This window comes from Eumetopias jubatus, unplaced genomic scaffold (assembly GCF_037043125.1).
Source record: "Eumetopias jubatus isolate StellerSeaLion01/CBP00866 unplaced genomic scaffold, mEumJub1_p1.0 scaffold_11, whole genome shotgun sequence".
Taxonomy (NCBI): Eukaryota; Metazoa; Chordata; class Mammalia; order Carnivora; family Otariidae; genus Eumetopias; species Eumetopias jubatus.
Window position 1 is genome coordinate 68,847,108 of NW_028274817.1, and position 21,966 is coordinate 68,869,073.

At 49.5% G+C, this 21,966-nt stretch overlaps 1 protein-coding gene across 3 annotated transcripts in view; it reads right to left on the reverse strand.

Annotated features, from left to right (window-relative positions):
* Positions 1 to 4,744: 4,744 nt before the first annotated feature.
* NHSL2 (NHS like 2) overlaps positions 4,745 to 21,966 on the reverse strand; it is a 74,004-nt gene continuing 56,782 nt past the window's right edge. Inside the window, exons 5-9 of one of the 3 annotated variants that reach the window (XR_015769458.1) lie at positions 20,155 to 20,286; positions 16,563 to 18,890; positions 14,753 to 14,885; positions 12,663 to 13,938; positions 4,745 to 8,257 (exon numbers count right to left, since the gene is read on the reverse strand). Coding sequence is in view for 2 of the 3 variants with exons in the window: in XM_088028733.1 (XP_087884859.1) it covers positions 13,614 to 13,938; positions 14,753 to 14,885; positions 16,563 to 18,890; positions 20,155 to 20,286 (2,918 nt within the window). In the remaining variant the exon portion in view is untranslated. Of the gene's footprint in view, positions 13,939 to 14,752; positions 14,886 to 16,562; positions 18,891 to 20,154; positions 20,287 to 21,966 lie in introns of all 3 variants that reach the window. The other 2 variants (XM_088028733.1, XM_088028734.1) reach the window with 2 other exon arrangements.

The window sequence follows — 21,966 nt, forward strand, 5'->3', positions numbered from 1 at the left end:
ACTTTTTTTTTTTTTTTAATTTGAGAGAGAGCACAAGCAGGGGGAGGGGCAGACGGAGAGGGAGAAGCAGACTCCCCGCTGAGCTGGGAGCCTGACGGGACTCGATCCCAGGACTCTGGGATCATGACCTGAACCGAAGGCAGATGCTTAACCAACTGAGCCACCCAGGCACCCTCACTCTTACCTTTTCAAGGTTTTGCTTCATCAATATTTCTTTGCTCCCAGATGATTTCCATCTGTATACAAACAAGCACCCATCTCTCTCATCCTCAGAAATACTCCTTCCACTCTGTCTCCCCCACCAAATAATGCTCCCATTGCTTTGCTCTCCTTCACAGCAGAAGCTCTCCAAAGGCTTGTCTGTCGTCATTCTTTCCACTCCCTCTCTTCCCATTCTCTATCCAACTAGCTCCAACTGAGGTTCCATTTTGCAACTCTACTGAAACTGCTCTTCTCATCCATCCAACAAACCCAGTGGTTACATCTCGGTCCTCGTATTACTTGATCTCTCAGCAGCACCTGACACATTTGATCACTCCTTCCTTCCTTCCTTGTTTACTTTCATGATGCCACATTCTCTAGGTTTTCTCCTTCTGCTCTGTCTCAATTTTCTTTGCTGACCCCCTTTTCTACCCAGCTTCCAAGTTTTGGAGGGCCCTTCGTCTCTGTCTCAATTCTCTCCTCTATCTACATTCTCTCCCTAGGTGAGCTTATTTGGCACCAAGGCATAAAATACACCTATATGCTTACGGCTCTCAGATTTATATATCTAGCTCTGACTTCTCTCCTTAGCTCCAGGTATAACCTGTAACCTACTTGAGATTTCCATTTCTATAACTAATAAGAACCTCAAACTTAATGTGTTCAAACACAACTTCATTCCCCTCAGTTCAAAAGTCACCTGACAAAGGCCTTCCTGGACCACCATATTCAAAATAGTTCTCCCCTTTTACTTTCTATTGTAACATTTGACTGTATTTCCTTAATAATCTAAAATGATTTTGTTGGTTTGTTTACTAACATGTTGTCTGCTCCCTCATGCTGGAATAACCTTGACTGTTTTGCTCACCATTATAGTCCGAGCTCCTAGCACAGTGCTTGTCATATAGTAGGTGCATATTTGTTGAATAAATGTTCATTGAAAAAGAGAAGTTGGGGAGAGAGAGGGGGGATAAGGAAGAATGCACCTACAGATGGGATTGTGGATTTGCTGTTAGGACGGTAAGGGACTTCCTGTCTGATGGTTTCTCCTTCCTCTGGGAAGTCATCTGCCGGAGAAGTAGCAGGGAGGAGGGGCTAGTGGAGGGTTTTGAGTCTGAAGAGAATGGAGGTTTGAAGTTGTGATGAATAAGAAAGAGAGCTGATTGTGGAACCAGAGAAGGATTTTTTTGAGTAGAGCTGAAGGCCCCTTTTCGGTAGGAGAACACCACTGTGCATGACTGTGTGTGGTCTTCTCCAGCAGCCTGGACACAGGAACAGAGAATGTGGACAGTTGGATTGATCCAGGTGGGGTTGTGTCTAGAAGACGGGAGGAAGGACAATGGAACAAAAGTAGTTGAGGATGTTTGCACGAGAGTGGTCAAAACGCTAATTGGTGAAGAAGTTAAAATAGAGAGAAGGGCTGAGAGATAAGGGAACAGTAGCCTGAGCTCCGTGAGAGCAGGGATTATGTTTGTCCTATTCAAAGCTGTATCCCTAGTACTTAATGCCTTGTTTGTGGTAGATGCCTACTGAATATTGAATGAATAAATGAATTCAGTTATTAGAGGTCTCAGTGAAATCAAACAGTGTAATGGGATAACTGAATGAGAGTTGGAAAGATGTGAGGTTGTGGGAGATTAAAGTTAAGATGTCAGTGAAATGGCAATTTTGTTTGTTTGTTTGTTTTTAAAGATTTTACTTATTTATTTGAGAGGGAGAGAGAGAGAGAGAGAGCACACATGAGCAGGGGGAGGAAGATGCAGGCTCGATCCCAGGACCCTGGGATCATGACCTGAGCCGAAGGCAGACGGTTAACCAACTGAGCCGCCCAGGCATCCCATGAAATGGCAATTTTAGAGGATAACGAGGTCCACTTGTGACCCTGAGAGTGGGTGATTGGAGCAGAAAAGGAGGTCATCAGAGATGAGTAGGCCAAAGAAACGAGAAGCCAAGGATTTGCAATGGGTCTCCCACCTGAATATTCACGTGGTCCCAGATTTTGGTAAGTCTAGGAATGGGATGACAGACTGTGTGAAGGGGAGTGACTGAGAGGTTCAGGAATTATGGTCTGAAAGGCGCAGCGGGGAGCAAGGAAGGGACCCACTCCACCTCCAGATGCTGATGTAGTTGTGTGTGGGGGGTTGAAAACGGGGAAGGGGGATGCCGGGGAAGGATCTCTGAGGAGAAGCATACAGGAGAAATGGAGTTCTCAAGAGAGAGCCAGTTCTCATTTAAGGAAGGTATTGTGGGGGGCCTTCTGGTTTGTAGGGCTATTGATCCCTACAACCTAATTGGGGTTCCAGTGGGCACAGTTGAAAAGGATGGAAGGGAGGGGAGCAGTGGAAAGCTGAGTAGCAGAGCAGAAGCTTAGAGCAATGTGAAGGAAGTACTGAGAGAAAAGAGATGACCAGGGGCGCCTGGGTGGCTCAGTCGTTTAGGCGTCTGCCTTCAGCTCAGGTCGTGATCCTGAAGTCCCGGGATCGAGCCCCACATCGGGCTCCCTGCTCGGCGGGGTGTCTGCTTCTCCTTTGGCCCCTCCCCCTCACTGGAGCAAGGGTATGAAAGCCTGCCTTTGGCCCAGGGCGGGACAACTCTGATGGGTCCGTGTGATGCCAGAGGTCGCCATCAAGTCAGCCGAGGCTTTTTGGTGCCTGCATTGCTGCCCCTTTCTCCTTCTACTGAAGCCTATTTCCTTCCCTTCTCTCCCACAGATGTTGATCCCTAGGGCATTCCCTAATAAACATTCCTGCTCACCAAACTCCACCCCAGAGTGCTTCCTGGGGGGCCCCCAACCCACAACTACACCTTGATGCAAAGTTCACAGGCCCAAATGCCTTCAGGGATGTAGCAATCGGTATAAATGAACGAAGCTGGTTGGGTTTACTGCAACAGGGAGTGGTGGGGGACTAGGTAAACTGGAGAAATTGTGTCCCACCTAAATTTTTAAAAATTGAAAAACAGGGAGGGGCACCTGACTCTTGGTTGCAGCTCAGGTCATGATTTCGGGGCGGTGGGATTGAGCCCCACATGGGGCTCTGCACTCAGAGGGGAGTCTGCTAGAGATTCTCTCTCTCCCTCTGCCCCTCCCCCCACTCGTGTGCACACTTGCTCTCTCTCTCAAATAAAATAAAATCTTTTTTAAAAAATTGAAAAGGAAATCGTGTACTCCAGACAGTGTGTGTGTGAGCTCCATCCAGCCTGCAGTCTTCCTATTTATGACCTGTGCTGTATTATTTTTTTTATCTTTTCAAGATTCTGTTTGTTTATTCATTTATTTAAAATTTTTTTGAAAGTGGGCTCCACACTGGGCATGGCCTGAACTCATGACCCTGAGCTCAAGACCTGAGCTGGGATCAAGAGTCGGACACTTAACCAACTGAGCCAACCAGGCGCCCCAAGATTTTATTTTATTTTGAAGCAATCTCTACACCCAATGTGGGGCTCGAACTTACAGCTTCAAGATGCAGAGTCGCATGCTCCACTGACTGAGCCAGCCAGGTGCCCCTATGACCTGTGCTTTAAAGGTGGGTTCTCTTCCTGGTCAATTAATATACCACACCCTGCCTTTGCCATGTCTTTGGTGAGTTTGGTCAGTGTGGGTCAGTCCCTAAAAAGCTTCACCAATTCAAGGTCTGGTAGCACAAGGGGGCCCTGACCCTGCCAGGATGACGACTAGACTCAGAACCACAGGGTCCCACTGAGGTACTGCTTGCCACAAGGCCCACCTCAAGCCAGCCTGTGTCTGGCCTTTATCTTAAATCCTAACATCTACCATTTTCTGAAAGTTGCCTTGGCCCCTCTCCCTTCCCTTGTGAGCCTTCTAGGTTGTTTCCAGCTCTGTTGTGTCTTTTTGGAAGAACAGCCTGGTATTGTCAGGGGACATGAGCTAACGTAAGGCCTGGGGAGACAAGGATGTCAGCTGCAAGGGCCTCAGCTTTACATGCGTGGGCCAGTGGGGAACAGAGAACAAAGCTCCTTTCGGATGCGAGTTGACCCTGAAATATAGCTGTCACTACCTGCATGGTGGAATCATACCCTTTTTAGAGGGGTGGAAGTGATCTGGGCCACATCTGGTCTGTTGTTTTTTTTTTTTGCCCCCAGCCCAGACTCACTCTGGTCTGCCCTGCTGGATGGCTTCATTGAGCCAGAGAACAAAGAGGGAGTGCGTGCCCTGAGCACAGTTGCTATGGCAACCTCCTCCTCTCTGGAGCCTGGCAACGGGCTGCCCACTTCACCAGAGCCCCGCCTCATCTGCGGCCCCTTGGTGCTTCCATAAGCAGTTGCATCTGAATCCCCGAGATAAAGTCCTTGAACACGAATTACCTGCCTGTGCAGCTTAGGTTTACCGCCGGGTGGGCCAGGTGCCTGCAAGACACCATGTCCTGCATTATCGGCTTTGGGCTCTCAGGGGTTTGTGAGAATCAACCCCTCTGTGTGTGGGCCCCACACTTGTGTGGTCGGTGACACAGGCTCGAGACCTGGGCTTAGTGTCTGAATAAAGGCATCACCTGCTACAATGAAAACCAGAGGGTGAAACAGAAAATGATTTTTAACAGAAACAATTTATTTTGAGAAGACACAAACAGCTCTAGCATATAAAGAATACACTTCAATTGCTGGTAGCAAGCCAGTATGGAATGCTGAAAGAAAGAAAGAAAAAAAGAAAGAAAGACACAGACAGAAAGAAAGAAAGAAAGAAAGAAAGAAAGAAAGAAAGAAAGAAAAGACAAGAAAAACCCTTTGTCATATCACCCCACAGAGGGCTTCCTTCCGTTTTGTGTTAGAATTCTAAAAAGGATTGGGATGATGATCTCTCCTAGTTTCTGCTGCTTCTTGAAATTTTTATCCAGGGACACTGTCTCATCACTGGGGGAATGGCCTTATCGCCGCCTTCCAGTTTAGGATATTGGTCTGTAAATTCCTGTCTCCCTTATTTTTCTTAAGTGCGTTGTTGGCACTTAGTAAGCCCTGCATGCCAACGTAAGAAGAGTCTGTCTCCTGACTATGCACAGTAGGACTAGTCAATCCTCCTTCCTCGTTTTGCTTTTGGCAAGTGTAACCCTTTCGCTGTCTTAGAGTTCAAGGCATAAGCCTGGTTGCCTTCCTCAGTCTGGCAATCTTAAACCAAAGGCAGAAAGAAACTGTTTCACGGATGTTTTCACATAGGGAGATCCTGAAAGGTACACATGCCTCTGACTTTAAAATTTAGTTTTCAGTAACTGGGCAGATCCCTGGGCTCAAATGACAGGAAGCAAGCCAAAAGGTCCTAAGAGACAATTTGCTTCGAGAGGAAAAACTGCAGCCTCAGAAGTATGTCTGAGTGACCGAGTTCATATTGAGTTAAAGTCCTAGCGCTCTGTATGTCAGCCTGTCCACAACCGTCACAAAGGAGTTTCTTCAAATGGCTTCTTGAGAGAAGCCGGCACAAACCAGCCAAAAGAAGGTTTCAAAAGACAAGAAAAAGGGAAATGCCTCAGGAGCCGCACACCATCCCCTTCTCCTTGACCAGACGTAGACCTGGACCAGAGAACTGATGAGAACACTGGATGGAGTGTGTGCATGTGTACATGGTGTGTGTGTGTGAGGAGAGAGAGAGAGAGAGAGAGAGAGAGAGAGAGAGACATTAGTCAATGGGGCCTTCACAGTCCCAGGGGAGAAACCATGCTTACACGCTCAGGCACCCGCCCTCGTCCCTCATGCCCCTCAGTGCTTCTATGAGCAAATGTGAAAATGCGAATCTGAGCTTTAGACTCCCAGGTGGCAGGAGACGTAGAGATGGGAGCGAGATGGAGAGACTTGTGAGGAAACTTTAGGGAATCTTCTTTTTCTTCTTTTTTTAAAGTAAGGTCTAGGCCTGATGAAGGGCTTGAACTCATAACCCCAAGATCAAAAGTCAGATGCTCTATGGACTAAGCCAGCCAGGTGCCCCTAGGGAATCCTTTTAAAGGTTCAGAAAGCAGGGACACCCGGGTGGCTCAGGGGGTTAAGCGGCTGCCTTCGGCTCAGGTCAGGAGGTCTGGAAAAATGAATGAGGGTTTCTACACCAAGGTAGTCAGTGAGAGAGAAACAGAGGGACAGAGAGACAGGGAGAAAGAGAGAGAGAAAGACCATGATGAAGAGTACCCTATTAGAGTCATGGGTTGACATATGCAGCCCTTCTCCACCCACTTCTGTGCAGACTGGTGTGACAGTGTAGTAAGTAGATGGGAGGGTAGCGAGCCCCATCATCCAGCATACAATTTAGTTATCACATGGGGCCAGTCACAGAAATGCCTGTCCCAGAAGATTGTCTGGACCAGAGGTCAGTAAACTATGACAAGCAGGTCAAATCCAGCTTGGGGCTTTCTATGGCCCAAGAGCTAAGAATGGTATCTACATTTTTAAAGTGTGGTGAAAAAAAGAAAAAAAGAAACAACGACAAAGAAGAATATGCTGCAGAGACCACGTGTGGACCCCAAAACCTAAAATACTTACTGTCTGGCCCTTTGCCAAAAATGCGTGTCAACTCCGCCCCCCCCCCCCCGGCCGGGTCAAGATCCCACCAATCTCTGAGCATTCTTGAAAATGGAAACCAGAGGAGGTCCAGTAGAAACAAGGGAACGATGGAAATAACTGGAAAGACCACTCCATGTGACTAGCATGGCCCTAAAGGGACACTGACTGCAGTTCCACAGAATAGTAAGGTATGCATGAACCATGGAAGGAAGCCCAAGAATAGCTAAATAGAGTCACACTAGGCAAAGAATGTTCCAGAAAAGAGAATGCATGCAGAGCTCAGTACTGATGAGGAAATTCTGTAATTTTCTGGTAAGATGGAGATAGTTTGAGCCCAGGGATTGACGTAACATCAAGTTAGGTGAAGTTTCTAGAACACAACTAAAGATCTCACGAGCATCTAACAGTCTGAAAATATCTCATAAAGTTTCAGAAGGGAAGGATAAAGTAGATTCTAGGAAAGCCTATATTGGTTTGCCCTACTTTAAATAAATACCAATTACAAAAGGTCACACTAAAAAGAAGTAGAGATATTAGGGGACATTGGATTTTTGTTTATCAAAAGAAGTCGCCAGAAGATTCCCCCACATAGGACGCTTCTCTACCAGAAAGTGGAATTTGATCTACAAAAAATCATTTTTCAAACATCTCTTAGGAAAAACAAAGTAAATTTGGAGGGGAAATGAATGTTTCTAAATTGAAAATGAGATTTGTCTTCAGATTCAACTAAAGAAATCTTGAGCATTTTCCCTTAAAGCATAGCTAATTAGTTCACTGAAATACCCGGGAAATTCATATGTCATAAAAGTAGAAGCCAGCTGTGGGTTCTCTCTAAATGCAGTGCTTTAAATGAAAACACACTGGCCCCAGAGGCAGGAGACCTGGGATTGAGGCCAGACCCTCCTACTGTGTACAGGACCTCGTGTAAGTTATTTGACCTTTCTGGACCTCATGTGTGACATGAGAGGTTGGTCCCTTTCAGTTCTAACATTCCATGACTACAGGTAAATATAGAAATAAGAGAAATACAACAACCTAGAAATAAGAAATATTCCCCAAAGTTAGCTTTGGAGTCAGTAGAAAAGAGTAGCAATGAAATATAATAAAAAGAATAAAATTTTAACTACTAGCCAGAGTTAATATATCTCATTTAAAAATCAATGAAAAGATTTGTCATTTACAGTTGATCGGGAGAGGTCAGGACATACAGACTGATATTTCATCACCATCATACATACGGAGGAAGAAATGAGTTCGGGGTGACTTATACAATGAGCACAATGCTGCGTCCTCATGCATAACATCTTATAAAATTGGACATAAAAAAAAGCTGAACACCACATAAGGAGTAAGTTCCTATAAAGCTTGGCATTAAGGAGAAGCTGAGAGGGGTTAACTGGCTGTTCCAGTTCAGATTTTGTTGGTGGATTTGTTGATATCAAATTCCACTATGTAGGCAAAAATCTTAAAAACGGAGCCCTCGTCGAGAACAGCCACCACGGTGAAGATAGGTATTTAAGGGTTGGCAATGCCAAACAAACAGAACATTTCTTCCTTTTTCCTATTCGTGAATTACAAAAAAAAAAAAAAAAAAAAAAAATTAAACCTCTAAACAGGTCAGATGTCCTGGCTAAGTTAAATCAAGGGTTTTGCAGGTTAAGCAAGTAGTTGATGCAATCTGATCGTTTCCTAATACCAGACAAATGTATACCTGACCAACACGACAATATACATCACTTGGCCAGACACTGATCACTCTAAGGACAGAAGAAACGATGGGAAAGGCTGGAACCATTTGGACAGTCGTGGCTATAGTGATTCAGGGGCTTGAAGAAGTAACGTCGCTGGAATACACACACAGACACACACACACACACACACACACATCCCAGGGCTGCGGCTGCTGGTTCCGAGATCACACTCTGAGAACCACCGGCCTCGATTTTGGGCTTTGCTGAACAAACATATATACGTATTTCACACAACCCATTACTTATGCAAATGTATTTTTGTTACACTTACAAAAAGCACCTCAAATATTTGTCGCTAACCATTTACTACTGTATCCCTATATAAGTCTGCTTCAGAATATTCTAGAACTTTATTTCATGTCATTGTTTAAATTACAATTCTTGCTGCCCTTTGACGGAGGCAGCTGTTTGTACCTCTTTCCCACTCTCCTGTCCTCTTAAATCCCTAGTATCTTCATGACTTACAGCTGAAACACAAGCAAAGGCTTCGGAGGGACTGGGTGCTCTGGCAGAGATCTGGTCTCTCTCACACCAAGCGGAAGTGATAGCACAAAACATAAATAAGGGTAGGGGAAGCAGAGGCTTGTGGTCAGTAAAGTTGTACCTCCGGTAAGTTTAATAATCACCACCAACACCGGGCGACCGACATCGATCAGACAGTTTCTGATGAAACTGTCCGACATTGGACAGTTTCACCTTTCACGAACAGGACACAGTCTCACAAACTCTAACTCCTTGTGTTCTTTTACTAAAATGATTAGTATGACTTCCATTTGTGTAAAAATGTCACTCTACAATAGCAAGGATCTCGGCCTTTCAGGAGCCATTTCCGAGAGTCTCTTGGTAGATGTGGTCCCTTAGTCCTTGTCCAAGAGGACAGCACTGGGGATCAGGACTATGTAGCCAACCACCGGCAATGTGATAAAATAATTCCAGGAGACTACAGCATTTTCTAATCTTCTGGAGTTAGCTGTCAGGGAATTTGGCCTTTCCGTGGTGAAAAATACACTTCGGCAACTAATTGGTGCCTAACATTCTACAAGTAGAACTTCAATTTCTTTGGCTTAAGGCTTTTCCCCTGTTAAAATGCAAGTGACCCTCAAAAAAGGTAGTACTAAGCCTTACAATGTCAAAGTAAAGGACTTCATCTCTTTCCTGAGAGCATGTTTTTCTGACTGAGGAGAACAAACGAGGAGGCACTCAGGAGGGTTGGTTCTGGGAACCAAGGTCTGGGGAACATGGAGCAGAAAGAGGAGAGAGAGGGTCCCAGTGGCAGGCCTCCAACTTATTCACGATCTTGCTGAAGGGCTGCCCCTGTCTGCATCCCTACCTAAATGGGGGCTGACTTGCCAGTTGGAGCAGGTTGCTTGGAAATCAACCGTGTCTTCTGATCATATTGAAGGCTCTCTGATGTATAGGCATACAAAGGTTGAGAGCAGTGGAAAAAGAGATGGTAATAAGATATTTGGTGCAACGGCAGATAGGGAGTTACTGGAGGATCCACACTTGTGCTTGGGAAGAAGATAAACTGATATTTATAGAGTGCAAAGAGCAGGGCTGGGCCGAGGTTAGGGCACGGCGCGGCCATGAGAGCGGGCGCCTCATTCACCTCACTCTGGTCCTGGCCCTGGCAGATCCAATTACAGTGAAAGCTTACTACTGTGTTTATACACTTGGTGAGGATGGAAGGCTACACCAGTGAGGAACAGAGCCCTGGCCATGAACTCGTCTTTTTTTAGGGGATGATTTGTTTGTGAGGAAGAGGGCAGGTGCATGGACACATCTGCTCAGACAGACAGGTACAGCGGGATCACGAGCTGATCCCTGTCATCTAGAGAGTTAATTAAGATGGATGTCCGGTGAGATGTGCATTGTCAGCCTTATAGAATCTCCTCCATCTTTGCACATTCGAAGTCATGCCTTCGGACCAACTGGTCGACTTGTGGTCATTAGGCTAAGGTGAACTATTTCGCTGCCTGTGGTCCCGCCTCCTGAAAGGGTACGTGGTAGGCTAGGGATGCAGGTCACGGGAGTTGGGGCTGAGGGACAAGTAGGGGCCTGGTGGGAGGCCCAGGCGAGAGATGAGGCAGGCAAAGGAGGGGGGCACCAGCGAGGCTTCCTGTTGTACCAAGAATGGCTTGCTCTCTCCCCTCAACATTTGAACCACAAATACGTAATCAACACTCACCTAGAGCAAAGCACTTTTAGCTACCCATTAACCAATCCTGGGGATGACTCCCTCTACTCGTGACTAGACTGAGCTCAGCCTAGCAGAGCCACCTGCTGCTATTGGCTGGACCCAGAGCAAACAAGAAGGATGGAAACAACTTGAAATGGAAGCTGACCTCCTGGGGCCAACTTCATTTCACTTGAACCCCTTCTGATTTCCACCTTCAAAACCTGTTATCATTATTATCTGCACAAGTAACAGTGGCAGTAGGAGGTTCTCTGAAAGCCTGCCTGGAGGGGCTTCCAGCCTGTCTTCTCTAGTCTTAGCAAGTAGGGGTACAAGGCAGCAAACACTGTGCTATGTGCCTCGGTGGGAGAGAGAGCTGGTGTTACGATAGTCACAGGGGTGAGAGAGGTTGAGTGTTAAGAGCAGGAAAGATGTTTGGTCTTACGGTCCTCAATGACTAACAAATTCTACAGTCTGGCTGTTTGTTTGGGATTAGGTCCCCTGCTGCAAAATATTAAAGGAATATTTGTAGTCCTCGGTGATCCCTCTGGCCATATAGTCACTGCCCCAAATCCTCTTGTGCTAATGAGAAACACCACTGGGAATTTCAGGGCCATAATAATGATGCAGAAGACGTTATAAAAATCCCAGGTATACAGACTACTGTAGAGGAAAGCAAGACTCAAGGTAACATTAAAACATAAAGGTGTCCGGTCATTCAGCTTGAGAACCTTTTGGGAAAACCATGAAAGATAGCAAGGTGATGGGAGAGGCGAAACCCAGTAGAAGTAGCAAACGAGAAGCTTCCAGAAAAATCAGCAGAAGTAACAAATCCTATACTATGTGAGTCTCATATTCGGCTTCAGAGTTCAGCTGTTCAAAGTGCTTCCCCAGGAGAAGGCCCTGGAAGCTTTTCACTTTTGTTAGGCCAAAGCACAAACACCCCTTCACTTCCCTACAGAGGAAAATATTTCTGTCTTTTGGAATGCTGAGGCTGGGGCAGATGAGTGTGGCATTCGTATGTAAATTCAGGCCAGGAAGGAGTCTATTTGATGTCGGGCAAACCCCCTGAAATTCGATCAGGACCTTCAAATAGTTGGGATGCTTTCGAAAGCAACTGGGTTCTCGCTGCTTATTATTGTTAAGTGGTCTCTGCCTAAACCAGGGGCAAGTACGGATTGCGCAGAGGTTGGTGAGCCCGGCCTGTACCCAGAAGTCTGGAATTCAGAACTGTACCAACCAAGGGCCTAGGCTGAAGGCTTCTAAGCGGCTTCCAAGTCTCCTCAGCTCTCAGGGTAGCTTTTCAGCTGCTCTGCCTGCTAGAGTGTGGGCAGGGGAGCTAAGAGCTTGTTTCTCATTGGTGAGCAAGGCGGCCTATCAAAATCAAGAACTGCTTGTCTCTGGGGCAGTTTTTCCAGCCTCCAGGAGGTTGGCCAATGAATCCGTTGGTGGGGGGATGGCAGTGGTGAAGGAGGAAGGGGTCCAGGAAGCAGGCTACAATTTCCTTTGACTTTTCTTTTCCCTTCTTGGGAATATGGACAATTAACCCTCCATTACTGGTCAGCCAGTTTTTGTTCAATGCGTCGTCTGTTTTTTTAACCCAACCTCCCAGCGACCAGACATAGGAAAATCAAATAAATCACTGCTCTTGATCTGCCTAGAAAATTGAACTGACAAGAATAGTGCCTATAAGCTTGTGTGTTTGTGGGGGGGGGGGTCATGGGGATTGTTCTGGGGTTCTGTCAGCACCCTGTTTTCCCCAGACCATCCACTCCCCCACAGCATAGTTAACTGAAAGTTGGGCACACGGTGGAACCTAAATGGCAAAAAAAAAAAAAAAAAAAAAAATAGCCCTTTTTGTGTGTGTGTGTGTGTTATGGGCCACAGCAAATTGCAAGGCAGCCTTTTAGGTTTTGGATATATCCTTTTTCAGTCCATACATTCTCGGTTTGGGAACAGAGTAAGACTTCCTTTAACCCGAACAAAAGCAACCACAAACCACAATCTAAACTGAATGGAGGTGGACAAGTTACACTTACTTTCTCTCCTCCTTGAGCCTTTGATGATGCTGTTCCTTCAGCTAATTACTTCCTGTAATGAAGGTTATATGCAAATGAAACGAGGGTTCTTAGAATGCACCCTGAGCTGGGCACCCATCCTAACTCTCACTGTTGACAGACACTTGGAGAATCTCACGGCGCACGCGCGCGCGTGTGAGTCGCCTCGGCTAGATCGGAGAGAACGCTTGGCTGCCTCGTTTGTTGGCTGAACTTGGTTCATCCAAAGCAACCCAGTCCTGACTTTTCCTAGCTAAAGGGGGAGGGGGTCTACATGTTTATCGGAACTCATCACCCTGTTCTCCGCGTAGATAATCCAACTGAAAAAGGCATGAATTTCAAGACAGAGTCACATTCATATTTTGCATGACAAAAGCCAGCCAATCAACCCCATGCTGAAATAAGTGTACACCCGCAAACCTCTCTGAGGGGGGCTTGGGAGAGCAAGACTGTGGTTGAAGAGGCCTCAGAGTCTTTCCGCTTCTCCACACAGGGCCATCGAGGCCTTGCCCGGAAAGTGAATAATGGGAAAACCCCCGTTTCGGCAGCCCCAGTCGGCCCTCGCGCTGTGCCCCGCGGTGACAGGAGTCAGGGACAGAGCAGCCCGGTCAGTGACCGAAAAGACGGCACAGGTGCCCTTGCACCTGAGAATTTCTCCTCGGGGCACAGCACTGGGGGGAAAGAAGGAGAAAATCTGTAGTCAGTAATGGCAAGATTGTTACGTATGACAATGCAAAATGTCCGAAGGTGATTAAAGTGCCTGATGATTTTAGTTCTAGGTCGAGTGGCCTCTCTCCTGCTGTCCAGAGGGTGAATGAATGGAAAGGACAAGTAGGCTCTTCTGTTATTTCCACAACTCCTTTTTAAAACCCTTTCTCTTCCCCTTCGTCTACTCAAGTCTGGTGACTAAACCCTGTTTGCTGAACCCGGGCCTTAGGTACTGGGGTTATCGGTGGTTTCGTAGTCTTGTGAAAATTGTGCAATAATTCTCCGAGCCAGCGGGTTAGTGGTCTTCAGCAGTTCGGCTGCTGAGGGGCGGGACTTTGGAGTTGCCTTGCTTCCCTTCTTCTGTAGCAAGGCCTTGAAATCATCGTTTCTGCCAGCATCTAGGTTGGCACTGCCGCTTGACCCTGCAGAGGCAGCTGACTCACTGACTGGAGAATCAGCTGGGTTCTTTACTGGTGAATGGGAGCTCGGTCTGCCGCCGCCGGCAAAGGCCTCCCCAGGCTCTTTCCAGCCAAGCAGCTTTCTTTTGGACCTAAATAAGAGAAAGTTTGCTCTGAGTGAATTCAACGTGGCAGACATTTTCCTAATGCTTCATATAACTTCCTGAAGGCCAGTGACATGATCTGGGAGCCTCTACGAAGCAGCCTTGCGAGCAATTGCGCTGACCAGCGCTCTCTCTCTCTCTCTCTCTCTCTCACTGCTAAGTCCTCAGAGTCCCCTGCCTGGCTCCCTGCCTGTACCCTTCTTTCAATACCCACAGCTGGAGGGCCTGCAGGCTCGACCATGCTCTGGTTCTGGGACCGAGGAAGAATTTAAGGAGTCAAGGCTTGTAGCTCGGTGAGTCGGATTCAAGACAGCCTGAGGGAATGGGCCCTCCCGCAGCCCTGATAACTGGGCTCTTTCTAGTTTTTCTCACCACCAAGGCCCTGCTCTGTGCCCCTGTCCAAGAACGGGGGTCCCCGTCCCGTCCCCCTTTGCCTGCGTTCCTGCTCTGATACCCGGCTCGGTGCCCCACTGCGCTTCTTGCTAAGATTGGTTTGGTACAAGGAATGCTGTGAAGGGTTAAATGTCTCTGTCTGTAGACAGAGCTGCAGGGAGCAGATGGAGCCACAATAGGCCTGCGGTTGCTAGGAGACGAGGGGCCTCTCACTCGGCACCTGGTCCTCCCTTCCCGGCCCCTCCTCCACGTCACCCAAAGATGTCAGCGAATTGCATCTGCGAGGCCTGGCACTGCCGTTCCCATGTGTGGGTATCTGCACTTAGTCTCCAGCTTCAGTGCTCATGGCTGCTTGGAGGTCTCAAAAGGGAAGGCATTTACATTAGGAATTAAGAAGATGGGTCTAGACCTGTGTATCACAGTAAACAAATCTTCCGTTGTGCGTGAAGCCACAAACACGTCATCATCGTCTTCGGCGATCCATTCGGCTGTTTTATCACTGATTACACTTTTTTCTTCAGTGCTCGGTTCTGCAGAGCTCCCTAGGCATAAGAACCAGAAGGAATTAAATACTCTGACCACAAGAGTTAGGACAAAGCACATTCTCATATGAATCTCATCTGATGTTCAAAGCAAGTCTGAAAGGACTGCTGGGCAGAGAGACCCTTAATGTCTCCATTTTGCAGAGGAACACGATGTTCAGAAGGTTAATGTTTTGGCCAAGGTGGCCTGAGTGGTGAAGATCAGCATGGGTCCTTGTTTTCTCATGCCTTTTCCATTACAACAGGTTGCCAGAGCATTCTTTTGCTTTGAATGCATCATTTTTAAAAATCAAAAAAGCTGAGAGTAATCTAAAGCAATGACTCAACCAGTAGGTGGGAGCGGGACCTATCTGAATCTCAGAGGGAGCCTGTGGAGTTTGACAAAGCATATTCTAAAATTACCTGTGGGCTTTGATTTGTTTGCCTGTTCTAGTCTCTATGATTTAACTTCTGCTGAAAGTCCAAATCAGCTTAAGGAAGGTCATAAGATTTTTTTTTTTTAAGATTTTACTTATTTATCTGAGAGAGGGAGAGAGAGAGAGAGAGAGAGCATGGGGTGGGGGAGGGGCTGAGGGGGAGGGAGGGGGACAAGCAGACTCGCAGACTCTGCACTGAGCAAGGAACCCGACGATGCGATGTGGGGCTTGACCCCAGGACCCCGACATCTCAGGATCATGACCTGAACAGAAACCAAGAGTCGGCCGCCTAACTGACGGAGCCACCCAGGCGCCCCAGGAAGGTGATAAAATTTTGATGTTTGGTGTTAAGGGCTCAAAAAAAGGATGAGAAACACGGATGGATGTGGAGGACAATCTATTAAGTGAAATAGGCGGTCCACAAAAGACCAGTGCGGTGTGATTCCGCTTACACGAGCTCCCTAGACAGAGGCAAATTCATAGAGACAGAAAGTAGAAGAGTGGTTGCCAGGGGCTAGGGGGAGGGAACAGTGGTGAGTTATTGTTTAATGGGTACAGGCTTCAGTGTTGCAAGATGAAGAGCACTCTGGAGATGGTAAAATTTCACGTTAGGTGCATTTGACCACAATCGAAACAAGAAAGGGGCATGGAAAAAAAAAAGACCCCAAAAAAGGACTAGAAACATTATCTAGCCTAGCCTTATTGTCCTGGGAAGAGCCAGCCTCAAAGAATCCCAGCAAGTGAGCGCCCTTTCCTCTAGAAAGCACTAAGAAAGGGTGCCGCTGGAAACCTGTGCCATTGTTTCAGAGGCCTGCGAGCCGGCCGTGGCACCGGAACTCAGCCTGGGAGGGTACTGAGTCCCATGCGTGAAATGAAAATCAGCGTGGCTAGAGAAAAGTGCTGTCCAGTGAGGCAGGGAGAGAGTTCTTAGGGCAGGGTATGCGTGCCTGACTAGGCAGATGGGCTCCTAAGGTCCTAGGGTGCTAAGACCTAGTTTGATTTTATTCTCTCAGTCCTTGGGGGTTCCAGGGTGGACTGGCCCAAACTGGGCCTTGGAGATCCATCTCTGCCTGGGTCACTCCTGATCCCAAGGGCAGCGAGGCCTCTTTGGAAGAACCCCAACCCTCAAGAGATGCCTCCTACTGACCCGGTTGTCCTGGACTCAGGATCATTATTGGGGGGCATCTCCTTCTGTCTCTGGCACTCTATGCTCACTGTCATCTTTCCTGGGATTGAAAGGAAAAGCCAGCAGTTTACTAACCTAGAGGACTTGCCTCCCTTTCACCTTCGGCCTGCAGTGGTGAAGTTGTCCTCATACCAGGGGACTGCGGGTGGTCACTGGTGGGGGGACCCTTGGCTTCTTCCTGCAGGGTGATGATGGGGCTGAGAGGCAGCCTCAGTTCGGCCCCGTACGCCTCCATGTGAGCCGTGGGTGAGGTGAGAGGCAGGTACAGCACGCTGGGCTTTTTGGGGACGGGAGGTGGGATCTTGCCTTTCTTTCTCTCTGCTTCCTCCTGGCTCTGGAGGCTGATTCTTTCAGGCAGGGCTCTAGCCTTGGGGCCCCCGTCCTCCGTGGTGCCCTGGGGAGGTTGCTGTGTTCCTGAGAAGAAAGCACCAGAGGAACTGGCAAAAGGTGTGAAAGCGAGAGACGAGGGCGCTGGCAGCTCCCCGGGGCTTCTGCCCTCAGGGAAGCTGGAGGGCTTTGGTTTCCGCACCACCGTGTAGATGTCTTGAGGGAGTGGCCGCGTGTGTTGAACTGAGCTCTTGGGGGTCATAGCCAAGGTCGGCGAGGTGAGTGTGTACTCCTCGGGGACCGATGGTGGCTTGTGGACCAAGCTCGGAGGCCTTCGGGCCACGGGGGGCTTCTCGGCTATGGGAGGTTTCGTCTTTCTCTCTGGCAAGGTGAAGACTTCCGCTCCTGTGTCCTCAGCATAGTCCGGGCTCTCGATGTCATCTTCCGGCTCAGACTTGCTGACTGACCTCAGGCGCACGGAACGGAGGTCGGACTGAGTGACCATGGGCATAACGGGCTGGTTGGGGCTCGTTTTCTGGGCCAGCTTGGCCCCAAAATTTGTATCTGAGTGATGCCGGCTCACCTTGGTTTTGCTTCGGATGGAGATACTCAGCCCAGACAGATCCAGGTTGGTTGAAGAGGTCAACGGCAGGTCAAACGACAGCCGTGACTTGGAGATTTTCTCCATTGGCGAGGTTGGGGGAAGCGACGACTTCCTCTCGGGTACCACCGGACGCACCCGGACGCTGCCACTCGGTGGGGGCAGGTGGCCCAGGGTCAAGGACATGGAGACAGTGGGCGTTGGTGTCTCCGACTGGCTGGAGTATCCACTGGAGGGTGACATCAGCCCTGTGGGCCTTCCTGGGGAGGATACTTCCCTGGCCTCCACCTCGATGGAGAGTTGGGAAGGTGTCGTGGCTCTGGACGTGGAAGGGGAGGCGAGAGACTCTGAGCTGCCCTGAACTTGGGTGCACTCGATGACCGTGGTGCCAGTGGCAGTGCTGGAGCTGGACAAGGACTGGTAGGTGTCGCCAGACTTCCAGTCAGTCAGATACCAGTGGTGGGAGAAATGTGTACCTTCCGGATCTTTGAAGGTTGGCACAGCTGGGTGACCCTGAGCATCGGGGTGGGATGAGTGACGTCCTTGGTGTTCCAGGGAGAGGCAGAGGCTCCTGGGCCGCTGGTCCTTGGGCAGTGCTGACCCACCTTCCGGCGAGATGGCCGGCTCATCTTTGACCAGCGAGACACTGCGCATGGGTGGGGAAGGCTTCTTTTTGGCCTTCCGGAGAGAGATACTCTTGGATCTCTGCCTCCTGTGCTGGGCCTCCTGTTGGGCGCTAAGGGAGGCAATGTTGTCGGCACTGTTACTGCCCTCAGAACTCGTACTGGCGTGAGGCAGGGCACAGGCCTCACTGGCCTTCTGTTCCTCCTTGTAGTCCACATCCGCGGCGCCCGAGTCCGTGGGCACAGACAGTGACCGCTCCCGGAACCTGCTGGACCCCCCTGGGCCTGTCTCCAGCCTTGAGGTACCACTGGTGAGAAGGCCGATCTTGGAGGGTCGCTCCGATGCTTGCCTTCGTTGAGTTGGGTGCTCAGAGTAGCCAGCTGACCCACTGCATCCTGCAGGGTTATCACGAGTGACAAAGAGGGTAGCGGCCTCCTTAGGAACTAGAGGCGGCAGCGTGTGCAGAGGGACCCAAGCGTTGCCCGAGGAAGGATCTCTTCCGTTTTCACCCACTCGACTGCTTGGGCTGGCGGCACTTGGAGTCATGTAGGTAAAAGTATCTCCCTTCCAGGAAGCAGAGAACGTAGATTCTGTCGGCCCGTTGCAAGAACTGGGGACGCTGTACACCATTCCTATGCTCTCCATGCCTGGGGGTTTTGTGGCACCGCGCACTTGGAGAGGTTCCTCCGGGTCACTAGAAGGACTCCTCAGTCCTGGGGAGGTGAGATTTGGGAACTGAACTTCCTGACCAACTGCCACTCTTCCATGCACACCCTCTGGGGCCGAATGACTGGGCCTGATGTCCGAGGTGGCGGTGCGGGCCACGCTGCCCGTCAGCCTGTTGCCGTGACCTGGGGAAGGTAAACACAGAGAGTTAGTGCTGCTGCCGGGGATCCCCCCTGAGGTCCTTGTCTCGAGACAGGCGCACCCAAGTTTTGCCAAGAAGCATCTGCCAACAGCTTGGTCAGGATTCCTTGGTTCTTCCTCTCCCGAGATGAGGATGCTGGCGAAGTTGGGTCCTTGCCCATCACCACATGGTGAGTCACGGGGTGCCTTGCCCTTGAATTGTCCAGGAGGCTGCCAAAGCCTTGCCGGCTTTAATTATTCCTTTTAGAGCTCAAGTGGTGCGTGGGGCTACCTGGGTTTTTTTGTTTTTTTTGTTGTTGTTGTTGTTGTTGTCTTTTTCCCCAAGCTTTCAGCCCAGGCTCACCAATGATCCCAGACCTCAGGGTTCCTCCTCTCCTGAGACGAGAGCAGGGGCTGTGCAACTGCCAAAGGACAGCGCCGTGGGACTTTCAGCCCCGGCAATGAATCTGGAGGATGCCACAGGTGGCAAGTTCAGAGCCTGGTTGCATTTCTGGCACATGGCACTTTTTAGCTTTGCCACACGCGAGGGGCTTAGGATGACACACAGGTGTGGGGAAACCATTCCGATGTCCAAAATCCCCAAAGATTTTCTCATCCACAACAATCCTTACTGTCACATCATTGCTGCTACTACAACTCTAATAAATTTATAAGAGCAACCACCATTCGCTGAACACCCACTATGCACCGGGCACACGGTAGGCCCATTACATGTAACAGCTGTAATCCGCACAACTCCGCCAGCTTGGTATTATTATCCCCAATTTACAGATGAAGGCGCTGAGGCTCAGAGAGGTCAGGCAAATTGGCCAAGCCCTCACGGTTTTAGTAAGTGGAGAGGCCAGGACTCGCATCCACATCTTTCTGGTCTGCGCCCTTTGGCTGGCCTCCATTTAGTAGCAGTAATGGTTCTGTTAGAATGGTGCTTTTCATGATGATTCCTGCCTTGATCTATTTGCCTAAATCTGACACATACAGCTATATTCCATGTAGAATGGGAAACAATAACATAATGAATTTATTAGCCTGGGAAACCTGCTTTCCATATTCAGTTGACGCCCTTGACAAAGGGCCCTTGGTTATCCTTAATTACTACATGGGTTTTTATTTAGGACATCCAAAGCCCCCCCCCGCCCCCCACACATGCACATGCACACGCACGCACGCACTCTGAATTATTCCTGGGGGGCAGGTCTGGTAGAAGTGAACAAGGGGAAGGGTCTGGGGCATCAGCTGTGGTGGGGTCACCTTGGTCTCGCTGGGAAAAGTTAGAGAATCCAATAATGGTCCGCCTCCGCCTCAGGGTGGACTTGGGGTTCACGGCTGTCTCTGTGTTAAACAACGAGTGTCGCAAACTTGCGTGTTTATCAAACTGTTGCCCTGTAGCCAAAATAAAGACACTTGGGTGCATCCTGGTTTCTGTTTACAGCACAGTGGAAATCAGTCTGAGGTGCACAGAAGGGATGATGGCAGTAGCAATGAGCATGAACAGAGTCCAGGCAAGTGGCCCTTCTTCCTCATCCCTCCCAATTTGGCCCCGGGCACCCACAGGCCCAAGACATACATGTGGGCTTTCACAGGTCACACCCTGGGTCACCTGTGAGTCCTACGTGGCCGAGAGCCAGGGCTTTCAACCCTGGCTGCATATCAAATCCAACTGAGCAGCTTTTGAAACCCTAGTATCTGAACCCCATCAAGGACACTTAAATCTCGGGCTGTCAGACCCCGATAGAAACATTTTTCTTGAAGTCCCCGGGTGACTGATCATTCAGATGTACAGCCTGGGGTGAGAACCACCGGAGTAGAGAGACAGGTTGAGACTAGATGTTGCTTGATTGTAATCGTTTCTCAAAGAAAGCCTTTGTATGGGCCAGTAAGGACAGGGCCTCCACCTCCCCTGCCCCACCGGCCCCCCACCATCCAGGAAGCAGCCTGCTAGTCTGTCCTCCAGTCACCTGATCACATTTTATCAAGGTTCACCCCCGTGTAGTGATTGAGATCTATTTCTCTCGAAACCCTGGGTCAGTCTTTGCTCCAGGGGAACTGCTGGGGCAGGGGTGGGGGTGAGGCACGCTGTTCCCCGCGCTGTCTCTCATTCCGCAGCGCAGCGACAGCGGGCTCACCAGACCCTCCCCTCTCGGCCCCGGGGCTGCATGTGTACCCACTGCCCACCCTGCCCCCAGCGAGAGGCTCTGCGGGCAAAACTCAGGGCCAGGCTCACTGACAGTAAGGTGGAAGTTTAAAGACAAAGCGCCCGCCCTCACTTGGCGAGTCTCTCTTCCCGGCCCTCATTCCTCCTGGTGCATCTCCCTAGGCTCTGAGCTCTGCCTCTGATTTGCCGAGGGGATGCGGGTGACGCCGAATGACCCCGTGTTCAGGGAGCGATACCACACGTGGCCAGACCTGCCCTCATGGCCTTCAGCAACTTTTCCTCCAGCATACCACTGGCCAGTGCTGGCTCCCAGGGGGCCCCTGGTCCCTTTAAGTTAGGAGGGCTTCATGTCATCAGGTCGCTGGCCCTATCCCCTTCTGAAATGACGGACCCTCCTCCTCTTCCACGTACAGCTGGTGGAGTGCGAAGCAATGGTCTAGGGGGCCCCGTGCCCCCAAATCACAGCCAGCTGAGCCGCATTTGCCTTGGTCTCTTTCTATTACTTCCCCTCTCAAACACTTGCCGCACAAGGTGAAGAAGCCCACCTCTCTAGCAGACCGAGTGTCTACTGAAAGTGCCACGAGGCCCCAGCTCTGTGTCCCTGATGGGATCCTCCCTCTGACCACCACCACTACAAACCTCACACTTCGACTCCGACTCCTATCCGGGTGCTACCAAGCTGGCTTCTGGCATGAGAAGTTCTCTCTCCCCAAACCAAACCTAGCTCACAAACTTCAAGTTCCCATGGACGTTCTGAAGAGCCCACACATTCACAGAGTCCTAGCGTTTTCTGTTAAGAGGAATTTGTTTGCTCTCAAAGGGGCTCGGTTAGCGTGGCAGTGCCAGGAGAGAGTGAAGAAAGAGCAGTGAGAGCCCCCTCGCCTGCATGCCTCCATTCCCCCCTGCCC